The 16,314-nt window shown below is 44.1% G+C and overlaps 1 protein-coding gene across 1 annotated transcript in view; it reads left to right on the forward strand.

Moving 5' to 3' along the window:
* Positions 1 to 16,314, forward strand: part of cep290 (centrosomal protein 290) — a gene marked incomplete at its 3' end in the record, with an annotated part of 134,070 nt that overhangs the window by 20,032 nt on the left and 97,724 nt on the right. Inside the window, exons 5-14 of the mRNA XM_080539129.1 lie at positions 845 to 1,027; positions 2,077 to 2,166; positions 2,375 to 2,497; positions 7,418 to 7,538; positions 9,845 to 10,017; positions 11,136 to 11,298; positions 13,514 to 13,614; positions 13,715 to 13,805; positions 14,670 to 14,779; positions 15,704 to 15,788. Coding sequence (XP_080395255.1) covers positions 845 to 1,027; positions 2,077 to 2,166; positions 2,375 to 2,497; positions 7,418 to 7,538; positions 9,845 to 10,017; positions 11,136 to 11,298; positions 13,514 to 13,614; positions 13,715 to 13,805; positions 14,670 to 14,779; positions 15,704 to 15,788 — 1,240 coding nt within the window. The remainder of the gene's footprint in view (positions 1 to 844; positions 1,028 to 2,076; positions 2,167 to 2,374; positions 2,498 to 7,417; positions 7,539 to 9,844; positions 10,018 to 11,135; positions 11,299 to 13,513; positions 13,615 to 13,714; positions 13,806 to 14,669; positions 14,780 to 15,703; positions 15,789 to 16,314) is intronic.

Below are 16,314 nucleotides of genomic sequence, written 5' to 3' on the forward strand. Positions count from 1 at the left end.
ATAAGTCAGTCTATATAAGTCATCTATATAAGTCAGTCTATATAAGTCATCTATATAAGTCATCTATATAAGTCATCTGTATAAGTCAGCCTGTATAAGTCAGCCTGTATAAGTCAGTCTGTATAAGTCATCTATACAAGTCATCTATATAAGTCAGTCTATATAAGTCATCTATATAAGTCAGTCTATATAAGTCATCTATATAAGTCATCTATATAAGTCATCTGTATAAGTCAGCCTGTATAAGTCAGCCTGTATAAGTCAGTCTATATAAGTCAGTCTATATAAGTCATCTATATAAGTCATCTATATAAGTCAGCCTGTATAAGTCAGTCTATATAAGTCAGTCTATATAAGTCAGCCTGTATAAGTCAGCCTGTATAAGTCAGCCTGTATAAGTCAGCCTGTATAAGTCATCTATATAAGTCAGTCTGTATAAGTCAGTCTGTATAAGTCAGCCTGTATAAGTCAGCCTGTATAAGTCATCTATATAAGTCAGTCTGTATAAGTCAGTCTATATAAGTCAGCCTGTATAAGTCAGCCTGTATAAGTCATCTATATAAGTCAGTCTATATAAGTCAGTCTATATAAGTCAGCCTGTATAAGTCAGCCTGTATAAGTCAGCCTGTATAAGTCATCTATATAAGTCATCTATATACCGGTAAGTCCGTCTGTATAAGTCAGCCTGTATAAGTCAGTCTGTATAAGTCAGTCTGTATAAGTCATCTGTATAAGTCAGCCTGTATAAGTCAATCTGTATAAGTCAGCCTGTATAAGTCAGTCTATATAAGTCATCTATATAAGTCAGTCTGTATAAGTCCGTCTTTTTACCATTTCCTTGTAGCGTAACGAGGAGGAGATCTCCCACCTGAAGGCCCAGAGTGAGCAGATGCAGCGCAGCCTGGAGGAGTCGGTCAGGGAGATGGAGAAGATGACGGACGAGTACAACAAGATGAAGATCACCGTGCAGCAGACGGACGCCACGCTGGACCAGCTCAGGATGGACAGGGACCACGCTAGGCTACAGGTACGCTAGGCTACAGGTACGCTAGGCTATAGGTATGCTAGGCTACGCTAGGCTACAGGTACGCTAGGCTACAGGTACGCTAGGCTATAGGTATGCTAGGCTACAGGTATGCTAGGCTACAGGTACGCTAGGCTATAGGTATGCTAGGCAAAGCTAGGCTACAGGTACGCTAGGCTACAGGTACGCTAGGCTACAGGTACGCTAGGCTACAGGTACGCTAGGCTATAGGTATGCTAGGCTACGCTAGACTATAGGTATGCTAGGCTACGCTAGGCTACAGGTACGCTAGGCTACGCTAGACTACAGGTACGCTAGGCTACGGTAGACTACAGGTACGCTAGGCTACGGTAGACTACAGGTACGCTAGGCTACGCTAGGCTACAGGTACGCTAGGCTACACTAGCATACATACTAGCATACATACTAGCATACATACTAGCATACATACTAGCATACTTAGTAGCATACATACTAGCATACATACTAGCATACTTAGTAGCATACATACTAGCATACATACTAGCATACATACTAGCATACATACTAGCATACATACTAGCATACATACTAGCATACATACTAGCATACTTACTAGCATACATACTACCATACTTAGTAGCATACATACACACTGATAACTGTGTATGATGACAAGGAATGTCAACCAGAGTGAATAACAACAGAAGAACATTGCAGGGGGATTTTGGCAAATAATTTTGGGCCGCTACCCTACACGTTTAGCTGTGTTGTTCATTCCACGAATGCATGATCCTTACACGTTGTACCTCGTTGTAAAGGTGACTAATCAGGCTTTCCTACAATATCAAATACATATTAATATATAATACCAATTGGTATTAATAAAGGGGATGAAGAATCGACCGAAATAACGTTTCCCAACTTTTTTTTAGGAGATATAACCATGACTGAGGACTATATTTATGACCTTTAAATCCTGTACAAGCATCAGGGTCACGTGTGTGTGTGTGTGTGTGTGTGTGTGTGTGTGTGTGTGTGTGTGTGTGTGTGTGTGTGTGGTTGTCCTGCAGGTCAGAGAGCTGACGGAGCAGGTGCAGAGCCGGGTGGCGGAGGACGACCCCGTCATGGCCGCTCTCAGCTCCAAGGTGGAGGAGTGGAAGGTGGGGGTGCTTCACAAACAACACACTTCTCACATGTAGCTTCATCCCGGACTAAGAACAACCATCTAATCATTTATGCTTCCAAAAGTGAATTCTATTGTGTCTATCTTCCTTCGGGAAAGTAAACAATGCAATTAAGTGACAGTGGGCCCTTCTGTCTGTCTGTCTGTCTGTCTGTCTGTCTGTCTGTCTGTCTGTCTGTCCGTAGAGAGTGCTGTCTGGTAAGGATGAGGAGATTCTGGAGTACCAGCAGATGATCCGTGAGCTGAGGGAGAAGCTGCGCTCAGCCCAGATGGACACAGACAAGAGCAACGTCATCGCCTTGCAACAGGTCTGAGAACAGCAGAGAACCTAGGCATATCAACAGGTCTGAGAACAGTAGAGAACCTAGACATGTCAACAGGTCTGAGAACAGCAGAGAACCTAGACATGTCAACATGTCTGAGAACAGCAGAGAACCTAGACATATCAACAGGTCTGAGAACAGCAGAGAACCTGGACATATCAACAGGTCTGAGAACAGCAGAGAACCTGGACATGTCAACAGGTCTGAGAACAGCAGAGAACCTGGACATGTCAACAGGTCTGAGAACAGCAGAGAACCTGGACATGTCAACAGGTCTGAGAACAGCAGAGAACCTAGACATGTCAACAGGTCTGAGAACAGCAGAGAACCTAGACATATCTTGTTGTCTTCTGTAACAGTAGGTAGGGAACTGATGACTGAGTGTAGGTAGATGTCTTTGCGGTTGTATGGAATCTGGAACATTCCACAGACACAAGACCCAATAATCAGAATTCAAAGAGTATAATCAACACAACATTTAATGAATAATATACAGGGCACTAAGGCGTCAGCCACGTCATCACCAGGGACCCCAGTTCGATTCCGGCCGTCGACATATCCTGCATGTCATCCCTCCTCTCTCTCTCTCTCTCTCTCTCTCTCTCTCTCTCTCTCTCTCATCCTTTCTGTGAATCTCTACTGTCTCTATCCTGCATGTCATCCCTCCTCTCTCTCTCTCTCTCTCTCTCTCTCTCTCTCTCCCTCTCTCCCTCTCTCATCCTTTCTCTCTCCCTCTCTCATCCTTTCTGTGAAGCTCTACTGTCTCTATCCTGCATGTCATCCCTCCTCTCTCTCTCTCTCTCTCTCTCTCTCTCTCTCTCTCTCTCTCTCTCTCTCTCATCCTTTCTCTCTCCCTCTCTCATCCTTTCTGTGAATCTCTACTGTCTCTATCCTGCATGTCATCCCTCCTCTCTCTCTCTCTCTCTCTCTCTCCCTCTCTCATCCTTTCTCTCTCCCTCTCTCATCCTTTCTGTGAATCTCTACTGTCTCTATCCTGCATGTCATCCCTCCTCTCTCTCTCTCTCTCTCTCTCTCTCTCTCTCTCTCTCTCCCTCTCTCATCCTTTCTCTCTCCCTCTCTCATCCTTTCTGTGAATCTCTACTGTCTCTATCCTGCATGTCATCCCTCCTCTCTCTCTCTCTCTCTCTCTCTCTCTCCCTCTCTCATCCTTTCTCTCTCCCTCTCTCATCCTTTCTGTGAATCTCTACTGTCTCTATCCTGCATGTCATCCCTCCTCCCCCTCTCTCACCCATCCTTCCTGTCATCCCTCCTCTCTCTCCCTCTCTCACCCATCCTTCCTGTCATCCCTCCTCTCTCTCTCTCACCCATCCTTCCTGTCATCCCTCCTCTCTCTCCCTCTCTCACCCATCCTTCCTGTCATCCCTCCTCTCTCTCTCTCACTAATCCTTCCTGTCATCCCTCCTCTCTCTCCCTCTCTCACCCATCCTTCCTGTCATCCCTCCTCTCTCTCTCTCACCCATCCTTCCTGTCATCCCTCCTCTCTCTCCCTCTCTCACCCATCCTTCCTGTCATCCCTCCTCTCTCTCTCTCACCCATCCTTCCTGTCATCCCTCCTCTCTCTCCCTCTCTCACCCATCCTTCCTGTCATCCCTCCTCCCTCTCTCACCCATCCTACCTGTCATCCCTCCTCTCTCTCTCTCACCCATCCTTCATGTCATCCCTCTCTCTCTCTCTCTCTCTCTCTCTCTCTCTCTCTCTCTCTCTCTCTCTCTCTCTCACCTTTCTGTCAACCTCTACTGTCTCTTTCCCAATAAAGCAGAAATGCCCTAAAAACATATTAATAAAAAAATACATGTATATATCAGGGTTTCCGTTAGAAAAAATTGCCGTCGGACATCGTGTCCGGGAAGATTTCGATTTACCGGACAAACGTCAGATATTCCGGTCATCATATTAAAATATAATATAGCTGTTTGTCGCGGTGATTACTGTTGTGTAGCTGACTATATATGCCATTTAATGTCTATTTCTCATCCGATACGATTAGATGCGAGCTATATAATATATAATAATATAACATGATTCGCATGCGCGCTATGCCATTATGTCCAGCGCTGAACGGGCGCCTCACTGGGAACTGAACAGACAGCATCGATCAATGAACGGACTCCACATTACGTTAACTGAAGTTTGTTAAATTGTTTGGGATTAATGTGAGTTTTCTATTTTCTCTTTCCAGTTTTACCCTTTTTTTATCAATAAAACAACATCATTTCTATAACCAGGTCTCGCTGGTTGGAAAGGCATTTCGTTTAGCTGCCTGTCAAATCATACTTAATCGGACTCGGGAGTATGACAATGAGGAGAACATAACTGTTTATTGAGAAACGATTGATAGGCAGGCTGGGATACGTATATAAAGAAATACCACAATGTCTAGATGTATAACATTTTGCTCAAATATGCAACCAGCAGTAACTTGGGAGTGTCCAGTTCACAAACTCAAAAATGCTCAGTCCACTGATTCACAATCAATTCAACAGTTCATCAAATCCCCAAAAGTTCAGTTCAGCTCAATCACAGTCAATTCAACAGTTCATCAAATCCCCAAAAGTTCAGTTCAGCTCAATCACAGTCAATTGTATCCAAACAGTTTCACTCTTCACCCCGCTCCCACACAACGAACGCAAGACTTACAGTTTTTAACAGTCTGTCAGTCCGATAGGCTTAGTGGTGTGGGGTTACCCGCGCTGCTTAAGATGAGCAGCTCCTGCTCTCTCCCCAGCTCCGGTGCAAGCGTATGACATTCCCAACGGCCTTGTATCCAACTGTATCCTTACGTTTCATCCAGCTCTTCGCGGTCCGAGTAGGCTAAAACATTTACCGAGACGCAGACAGCGGACGCGACCTGCGGCACAAACACGAACGGACGGAATAATCCACTTCCTGGTTTGTTTGAATCATCCCGCCCTCAGCACTCGGTGAGAGACACCTTATCATTTCGCGTCGTCTGTAGAGAACGGGGATTGGATGATTTACGATTGGATACCGGCAGCGTGTGACGTGTGACAGCGTGTGAAAAAATCGTGGAAGTGACAGTCGGCGGCGGAGACATGGCGACTTCGGTCTGCAGTTTTAATTCGGTTACAGGCACACTGGAGAATACGGGGATTTTTTAAAATAGAAGGAATCAGAATGTGAACTTTAGCGAATTGTATTCAAATTGTGCTTAGAGGGAATTATTTTCACCGGACATTATGTCCGACGAGTTTTCAATTTGTCGGACTTCAACAAATTTTACCGGACAAAGACCGGTAATTACCGGTTAACGGAAACCCTGGTATATATAATGTAATGTATAATAATAATAACTTTATTTGTATAGCACTTTACATCAAAGTGCTTTACAATAAGTAAGCAACAGTTTAAAACTATTTAAAACAACTATTTCAAGTTAAAAACACACATAATTTCGCAGCACAAATACACAGCCTATGACATATAGACAACAGAAAACAGGTGGGTCTTTAACTTAGTTTTGAACACTTTCACTGATTCTGCCTGTCTGATGTCCAATGGAAGACGGTTCCAGAGAGTTGGTGCACGGAAGGAGAACGCACACTCACCGATTGTCTTGCTATATATAATACTGACAACGTGGTATGTTTGGGGGCCGCTGCTGTGTGCTAGTAGGCAAACTGGTAGTAGTCGCTCTATGAGTAGAGGGTTGCAAGGGAGTTTTCCTGGATACACAGTGTACAGGTTTACAGGTGTACAGGTTTACAGGTTTGTTACCTTTGCCTGCTTGCGTGTTCTGTCATCATGTGAAGCGCATTGAATCCCATCTTGTGAGACATGCGCTATACAAATAAAACTTGATTTTGATTTGATTTGAATCAATAATAATATTAGTAGTATTTCCAGCTGCTCAAAGCGGTTTATGGGCCTATAAGGAGTTGATGCATGTCATGAGTTTATAGATCTCTCATCTCCTGCAATGTGGTTGAGGTTTGTGAAACGATCTTCCACCTGTCATTTCCACTGCATCTTCCTCTGTGTTTCTTTTCATTCTTCTCTGTTTCATCATTCTGTCTTGACCTCCACTGCCCTGGGGCCAGGTCATCTATGAGCTCTGCGGTGTAAGTTCTCTCTCCATACTACTTTTCTGTTTACCATACCTCTGCTTTCTTTCATTTCCTTACTTTTATTTCCCCAAGATCGTCAATATTTCATGACGTTCTCTATGTGGGTCTCTGTGGGTCTCTAAGCTTATAGTTCACAGACCAACGTTGATTGAGGTCACTAGGGATGCTCCGATCTGGATTTTTGGGGCCGATACCGATCACCGATTTTTTTCCTCAAGATCAACCGATACCGATACAGATTTTTTTTTAAAATACATAATTGTAGGCCTACTGACTGGATAGCCTACATATTTTTTGCTTTTTAGACAAAAGTTTTGATCCATTAGGCACCAAGCAAACGCAGACCCATTTTTATGGCATAGTAAAGGTCTGGCCTATCACCCAGTTAGGGCCTGAAGCCCAAGTCAGTCGATATGGCTGTATAAAAGACATCATAAACGTGGCCTTCATGGTTTACATACTGTTACGTCCTCCTATGTTTTCTGTTCAGTTATCTGTCTTCCCCAGGAAAGAAAAAAAAAAAAAGATCGGTTTTTGCGATCGGCCATTTTTGCCGATCACCGATCGAGTCATTTGGAGTGAAATCGGCCGATTTAAATCGGTGGCCGATAAATCGGAGCATCCCTAGAGGTCACCTAAACTTAAAGAGTGTCATCAACCTAAAGTAAAAGAAGTCTTTATCGATATCTCAATGCCGTATGGGTCTCTAAGCTTATAGTTCACACAGACCAAAGTTGAGGTCACTTAAAGAGTGTCATCAACCTATCTAAAGTAAAGAAGTGTTTCTCCGCACCTCCAGGCCGTGCAGGAGAGGGACAACCAGATCAAGATGCTGTTGGAGCAGGTGGAGCAGTACACCAGGGAGATGGAGAAGAACGCTCTGCTCATAGAGGACCTCAAGAGACCGCTCAAAGACAGAGGTGAGTTAGCTTCTCATAAAACCTCTCCCATGCAACATGGGCCCTGCAGTTAAACAAGGGGTGTGATATAGTGCGGTAGATGAGCTGGTATATGGAAGGTATTGTGACTAAAGCATTAAACCTTCTACAGTGTTTTAACCCTAACCCAGGGTTTTTCCTGGCTCAAAATGAGGCGGAGGTGGTACCAGTGGTGTTTGACATCGGGGGGGACCCATGAAGCATTCTGGTGAATTGATATGCACCAATTTGTGACCTTTCTGCATCAATTTATGGTAGAAATGTCATTATTTATGTAAAGGAAAACACAATATTCAGGCACCAGATGACCAATCAAAATATAATGCAATATAAGGCTCTCAGGCATTCTGTACTTTCAAATATGTGTTCTCCTTGAGCAGTCAACTATCAGCTGTTTCTCTAGCAAAAACGAAAGCTAACGTCGGCGCAGTGCCGCAATTGCAGTTAGAAATGACAGAAATCCACCGAGTGCAACGCTTGTAGAAAATACGACCGTCAGAGTTTTGTTGAGAGCTGGAGGAGGCGGCTAGAAATATGACGGAGGCGGCCGCCTCATAATTCTCTATGCAGGAAAAACCCTGTAACCCCAACCCCAGCCCTAACCCGACACCATGACAGATGTTATGGGATTCAAACAAACCGTTTAGCTCAGTGATTCTCCTGTGGTTTCTCTATTAACTACATGTTCTTGTCTCTGGTGAAATATTGTTCGCAAGTCAGCTCTCTCAGGGTTCCCGCGGGTCCTTGGAATCCTTGTGTTTGTGAATTTGCGGGAAAAAAAGTCTTAAAAGTTTTAGAAAATAGACATGGGTCATTGAAAGTGCTTGAATTCCCCTCTACATTTACATTTACATTTACATTTTTGGCATTTAGCAGACGCCTTATTCCAAAGCGACTTACAATCAATACATTTGAGTGCTAAGCAAGTGAATCATCAATCCACCATTCGTGGCAGGAAGAGTAATCTAGCTCGGGCCCGGGGCCACTGATAGAAGGAGAAACCTTCTTCTACCCTCTGTCTCTCTCTCTAAAAAAATGTATATATATTCCATTTGTTTTTACTTAGCTCGTCAACTAGTAAATAAGTCTCTGTGTTGCTTAATTTTACACATTTTTCACAATATATAGTTTTGCTGTGCTGTGGTAGAGAAGGCAAGAGACCATCTAGTGTTCACACATTCAAGCCTCTCTTTTTAATTGTTGTCTGTGAGCGGATAGTTCCTATTATATAAACTCTCATCTAGATCTGTCTCAAACTATGCCGTGTTGGGTCCTTGAATTTGAGGGAATTGAGTCTTGAAAGTCCTTGAAAGGTGCTTGAATGTGATGTCTCAGAAGGTGTGGGAACCCTGTATGTAGAATTAAACCATCTAACATGAGTGTTCTAACACGAGTGTTCTAATATGTGTGTTCTAACATGAGTGTTCTAACATGAGTGTTCTAATATGTGTGTTCTAACATGAGTGTTCTAACATGAGTGTTCTAACATGAGTGTTCTAATATGAGTGTTCTAATATGTGTGTTCTAACATGAGTGTTCTAATATGAGTGTTCTAACATGAGTGTTCTAATATGAGTGTTCTAACACGAGTGTTCTAACACGAGTGTTCTAACATGAGTGTTCTAACATGAGTGTTCTAATATGTGTGTTCTAACACGAGTGTTCTAACATGAGTGTTCTAATATGTGTGTTCTAACACGAGTGTTCTAACATGAGTGTTCTAACATGAGTGTTCTAATATGTGTGTTCTAACACGAGTGTTCTAATATGTGTGTTCTAACACGAGTGTTCTAACATGAGTGTTCTAACACGAGTGTTCTAACATGAGTGTTCTAATATGAGTGTTCTAATATGTGTGTTCTAACATGAGTGTTCTAATATGAGTGTTCTAATATGTGTGTTCTAACACGAGTGTTCTAACATGAGTGTTCTAATATGAGTGTTCTAATATGTGTGTTCTAACATGAGTGTTCTAACATGAGTGTTCTAATATGTGTGTTCTAACATGAGTGTTCTAACATGAGTGTTCTAATATGAGTGTTCTAATATGTGTGTTCTAACATGAGTGTTCTAACATGAGTGTTCTAATATGTGTGTTCTAACACGAGTGTTCTAATATGTGTGTTCTAATATGTGTGTTCTAACATGAGTGTTCTAACATGAGTGTTCTAACATGAGTGTTCTAACACAAGTGTTCTAACATGAGTGTTCTAACACGAGTGTTCTAATATGTGTGTTCTAACATGAGTGTTCTAACATGAGGAACCCTGCTGTCTGTCTGTCCCCAGGCCTGCCCTCCTCCATCCAGCAGAGGAAGGTGGAGGAGCTGAGCACCAAGCAGCAGGCCGCTGAGAGGAGAGCCCAGGAGGCGGAGCACGCAGCCAGGCAGGCCGAGACCCACGCCAGGGACAAGGACAAAGAGCTCAGTGAGGCTCTGAAACGCATGAGGCTCTACGCGTCTGTAAGTAATGATAGTAATAATAATAATAATAATAATAATAATAATAATAATAATAATAATAATGATAATGATGATGATGATGATGATGATAATAATGATAATAATAATAATACCATGACACAGAGAACACAGAGTTAACAACAGATAACATGACACATAGAACACAGAGTTAACGACAGATAACATGACACATAGAACACAGAGTTAACAACAGATTACATGAGCACATAGAACACAGAGTTAACAACAGATAACATGACACATAGAACACAGAGTTAACAACAGATAACATGAGCACATAGAACACAGAGTTAACAACAGATAACATGAGCACATAGAACACAGAGTTAACAACAGATAACATGAGCACGTAGAACACAGAGTTAACGAACAGGCACAGGGAACAATTAACACAGCAATGTCCAGGGGGGGAGGGGGGTGGCAGGGTTAGGGGAGATGGTTAGGGGTAGGGGAGGTTGTATGCGTGGGAGAACAGGTAGGTTTTGAGGTGGGATTTAAAAGTGGAGAGTGAGGGTGAGTCTCTGAGTGGTTGAGGGAGAGAGTTCCAGAGGCGGGGTGCAGCTCGTGAGAAGGCACGGTCTCCCAAGCCTCTGAGTTTTTCCAGTCACGCACTCTCAGTTTCTTGAGTTTCAATGAGCCAAATCATTTAGGTCAAGGGTCATCTTTGAGACATTTCAGGGGGGGAAAATGTCCCAATGTGGATAAATAAAGACCAGCTTTGCCAATGTGGATCAATTAAGATAAGATAAGATAATTTTAAGAGTATGATAATAATAATAACTTGGATTTCTATAGCGCCTTTCATAAAACCAAAGGGAGCTTTACAATTTTACAGGAAATGGTCAGACAGACAAAACAGAAAACAAGCAAAACAAAACAGAAACAGTGACTAGGGGCCAAATGCCTTGGTGAACAGGTGGGTTTTGAGGGCTGATTTGAAGGAGTCCAGGGTGGGTGGGGGTGTTGCGGACCACTATGGGGAGGGAGTTCCAGAGGGTAGGTGCGGCCACGCTGAAGGCTCTGTCCCCGAAGGTCCGTAGGTAACTAACTATGTAAGTAGCTATGAAAGCAAGAATTGTTGTGTTGATCTACTGCAGGGCACTGACGGTCTGGAAGCTGCCGTCTCCGAGATCAAAGACTGTAAGAACCAGATCAGAGTACGAGACCGGGAGGTCGAGGCCGCCACCAGAGAAATCAACCAGCTGGAGATGAGAATCAACAACCTCCTGGATGAGAACGAGAACCTCAGGCAGCGACTCGGTCAGCGGAAGACAAACACAGTCCTATCTGATGTTATATTCTAGAACGTCAGTGACAGCTCTATTCTAGAACGTCAGTGACAGCTGTATTCTAGAACGTCAGTGACAGCTGTATTCTAGAACGTCAGTGACAGCTGTATTCTAGAACGTCAGTGACAGCTGTATTCTAGAACGTCAGTGACAGCTGTATTCTAGAACGTCAGTGACAGCTGTATTCTAGAACGTCAGTGACAGCTGTATTCTAGAACGTCAGTGACAGCTGTATTCTAGAACGTCAGTGACAGCTGTATTCTAGAACGTCAGTGACAGCTGTATTCTAGAACGTCAGTGACAGCTCTATTCTAGAACGTCAGTGACAGCTGTATTCTAGAACGTCAGTGACAGCTGTATTCTAGAACGTCAGTGACAGCTGTATTCTAGAACGTCGGTGACAGCTGTGTTCTAGAACGTCAGTGACAGCTGTGTTCTAGAACGTCAGTGACAGCTGTATTCTAGAACGTCAGTGACAGCTGTATTCTAGAACGTCAGTGACAGCTGTATTCTAGAACGTCAGTGACAGCTGTATTCTAGAACGTCAGTGACAGCTGTATTCTAGAACGTCAGTGACAGCTGTATTCTAGAACGTCAGTGACAGCTGTATTCTAGAACGTCAGTGACAGCTGTATTCTAGAACGTCAGTGACAGCTGTATTCTAGAACGTCAGTGACAGCTGTATTCTAGAACGTCAGTGACAGCTCTATTCTAGAACGTCAGTGACAGCTGTATTCTAGAACGTCAGTGACAGCTGTATTCTAGAACGTCAGTGACAGCTGTATTCTAGAACGTCGGTGACAGCTGTGTTCTAGAACGTCAGTGACAGCTGTGTTCTAGAACGTCAGTGACAGCTGTATTCTAGAACGTCAGTGACAGCTGTATTCTAGAACGTCAGTGACAGCTGTATTCTAGAACGTCAGTGACAGCTGTATTCTAGAACGTCAGTGACAGCTGTATTCTAGAACGTCAGTGACAGCTGTATTCTAGAACGTCAGTGACAGCTGTATTCTAGAACGTCAGTGACAGCTGTATTCTAGAACGTCAGTGACAGCTGTATTCTAGAACGTCAGTGACAGCTGTATTCTAGAACGTCAGTGACAGCTGTATTCTAGAACGTCAGTGACAGCTCTATTCTAGAACGTCAGTGACAGCTGTGTTCTAGAACGTCAGTGACAGCTGTATTCTAGAACGTCAGTGACAGCTGTGTTCTAGAACGTCAGTGACAGCTGTGTTCTAGAACGTCAGTGACAGCTGTGTTCTAGAACGTCAGTGACAGCTGTATTCTAGAACGTCAGTGACAGCTGTATTCTAGAACGTCAGTGACAGCTGTATTCTAGAACGTCAGTGACAGCTGTATTCTAGAACGTCAGTGACAGCTGTATTCTAGAACGTCAGTGACAGCTGTATTCTAGAACGTCAGTGACAGCTGTATTCTAGAACGTCAGTGACAGCTGTATTCTAGAACGTCAGTGACAGCTGTATTCTAGAACGTCAGTGACAGCTGTATTCTAGAACGTCAGTGACAGCTGTATTCTAGAACGTCAGTGACAGCTGTATTCTAGAACGTCAGTGACAGCTGTATTCTAGAACGTCAGTGACAGCTCTATTCTAGAACGTCAGTGACAGCTGTATTCTAGAACGTCAGTGACAGCTGTATTCTAGAACGTCAGTGACAGCTGTATTCTAGAACATTAGTGACAGCTGTATTCTAGAACATTAGTGACAGCTATATTCTAGGACATTAGTGACAGCTGTATTCTAGAACGTCAGTGACAGCTGTATTCTAGAACATCAGCTGTTGGGAACTCATTCTAAATAGAGCTATCGCTAAGCCACGCCCCAAAATAGAAATTGTCCAATCATATCACAGAAAAAGTCACGACAGGCAGAAAACTCAGACAAACAACTTGCTAATATCTGATGGTGAAAAGCTTCTAGGCTAAATATTCTTGTCATCTTTATGAAACATGTCTATTACTTGCTGTGGTAAATCAGAAATCAGAAAGTTGACTCCCGCCATTGTAAGTCATTGAATGTCATTCAGTCACTGTCAGTGAAGCGTTGTTTGTTTGTCCGAGTTTTCAAAGGGGGTGTGTCTTAGCGATAGGGGGCGTGTCTTAGCGATAGGGGGCGTGTCTTAGCGATAGGTCCATTGTTGTACTCATCGTCCTGGACTTCCACAGGGCTGGAGCCAGAAGAGGAGGTGGACTTGTCTGAGTTCAGGAGGACCAAAGCTCTTCAACAGCGCCACTACAAAGCGGAGAACCAGGTTCTCGCCAAAGAGGTAAGGCAGGACGAGAGAGAACGTCAGATCATCTGGTCTCCAGCCTTCCAGCCTTGTTGGGTTATTATGACCCCGTCTGACCAGCTTGACCTCTCCACAGATTGAACGTCTGGAAGAGGAGAGACTTGAGCTGAAACAGCTGATCAGGAAGATGGTGAAGGACAAAGGTAACTGCCCTCGTCACTTCAGTGGTAAATGGACTTCAGCTCACTAGACTAGAGTCTAGTGGTTCTAGTGGAGTAGACCAATGGTAAAATGGTAAAATGGTAAAATGGTAAATGGACTGACTTATATAGACTGACTTATACAGCGCCTTTTATCCAAAGCGCTTTACAACGGCCTCTCATTCACCCATTCACACACACATTCACACACCAAAGGCAGCAAGCTACCATGCAAGGCGCCGGCCCGCTCATTGGGAACAATTTGGGGTTCAGTGTCTTGCCCAAGGACACCTCGACATGTGGCCAGCCGGGGTTCGAACCGCTGATCTGTCGACCATGCGATCATTAGACAGCGGCTCTACCTCCTGAGACACAGCCTCTACCTCCTGAGACACAACCTCTACCTCCTGAGACACAGCCTCTACCTCCTGAGACACAGCCTCTACCTCCTGAGACACAGCCTCTACCTCCTGAGACACAGCCTCTACCTCCTGAGACACAGCCTCTACCTCCTGAGACACAGCCTCTACCTCCTGAGACACAGCCTCTACCTCCTGAGACACAGCCTCTACCTCCTGAGACACAGCCTCTACCTCCTGAGACACAGCCTCTACCTCCTGAGACACAGCCTCTACCTCCTGAGACACAGCCTCTACCTCCTGAGACACAGCCTCTACCTCCTGAGACACAGCCTCTACCTCCTGAGACACAGCCGCCCCACACCCCTTCCTTCCCCTGCTGTAGTGTAGGACCGGCATACGCTGATCTCCATACTGTGTGTACAGTGTAAATATCTGTTGTCCTAGTTCACAACAACAACTTTAGTCTGTACGTATATATTTGATTTCAGAATAACCAGAGCTGATAACGACATTGTCGTCTCCATTACAGGGATCACAGTGAGCAGCTTGCTGCTGGAGGATGACACCAGACCCAGCAGAACCATCCAGAAGGCACCAAAGCAGACCTTCAGCTTTGCAGACCAGGAGATCAGTCGCAAGGTGAGCTGCCGTGAGGCAGCCGAGAGGTGGTGGAACAACGTCTTTATCATCCTCAATGTGAATTCACCATCCACTCAACCTTTAGGAAAGGGATTCAAAGTTTGTCATTTGCTCAGTTCGAGTATAACGAAATGCATTTATGCTCTAGAGGGTTGCATCTAGAGGGGGCATCTAGGCAAGGGGTCACAGCCCTGTAGGCTACCCCCCCCCCCCCCCCGGAGCAATTAGGGGTTTAGTGCCTTGCTCATGGACACTTTGACACATGGCCCACCGGGGATTCCAACCGCTGCGAGCTGCCGACTTTACGAACATTAGACGCCGGCTCTACCGGCTGAGCCACAGCCGCCCTCCCATGAGCTAGCGATTAGCTAGCGTAGATTGATATTATCGTTATGAAATGTTAAACCGGTCCACACAGTAAGCTGCAGATATCTATGTGACGGATGCATTGAGTCTGTGTCTGGTTGTTTGTTGTATGACATATACACACTGTGCGTGTCTTAACTCACACGCATCACCAACACTGCTGCCAGGATAACTGGACTCCCCACACCCAACCTCACAGCACTAAACAACAGGGCCTGTTCTCACGCATCACAACCACAATAGAACAGGACATCACCCGCCCACTCTACCTGTACCTCGCCCCACTGCCATCCGGGCGTAGGTACGGAACGCTAAGGTGCAGTAGGGCTCGCTTTGGCAGAAGCCTGATCCCCGCAGCCATTGTTGCCTTAAATAACAGACCGCGCTGAGTGTGTGTACCTGTGTATCTGTCATGTGTAGTACTGTCTGTTGTTGTCTGTGTCATACGGTGTTGTATGTATATGTGTATACTGTACAGTGGTGTGAAAATGAATTTCCCCCTGTGGACAATACATCTAATCTAATCTAATCTAATCTAATATAATCTAATCTTGTCAGTACGAGCATCTGAAGAAGGAGCTGAGCAACAAGGAGGAGGACCTGGAGCTACACAGGACACAGTCCTCTCAGTGGAAAGCCAAAGGTAACTAACTAACTAACTAACCCAGTAGAATAACTACCAAAGGTAACTAGCTCAAAATCCTCCTAATTACATACAAATCACAAAATGGTCTTGGACCAAAATACATATCAGATCTCCTCCCACCCTATATTCCAGCAAGGCCCCTAAGGTCAGCTGAGGCTAATCAGCTAATCATTCCAAGAGTGAAAACAAAACACGGTGCAGCAGCTTTCAGTCACGCTGCTGCATGCTCCTGGAACAAACTCCCTGAAGAAATCAAACAGGCCCAAACCCTTAAAATATTTCAATCTAAGCTAAAAACCTTCATGTTTTGCACCAGTTATGATTAAACACAAACACTTCTATCAATGTCTTTTTTCCATTAACTATTGTCTTTATAAATGTTTTATCTATTTACTTCTTATATTTGCTTTTATTCATTGTAATTTTTATTTTCTTATGCTCCTCTTGCTGTATTTTTAAATAATGCATGTAAAGCACTTTGAATTGCCCTGTTGTATGAAATGTGCTATACAAATAAACTTGC

Source organism: Nansenia antarctica (assembly GCF_963989245.1).
Source record: "Nansenia antarctica genome assembly, chromosome: 9".
Taxonomy (NCBI): Eukaryota; Metazoa; Chordata; class Actinopteri; order Argentiniformes; family Microstomatidae; genus Nansenia; species Nansenia antarctica.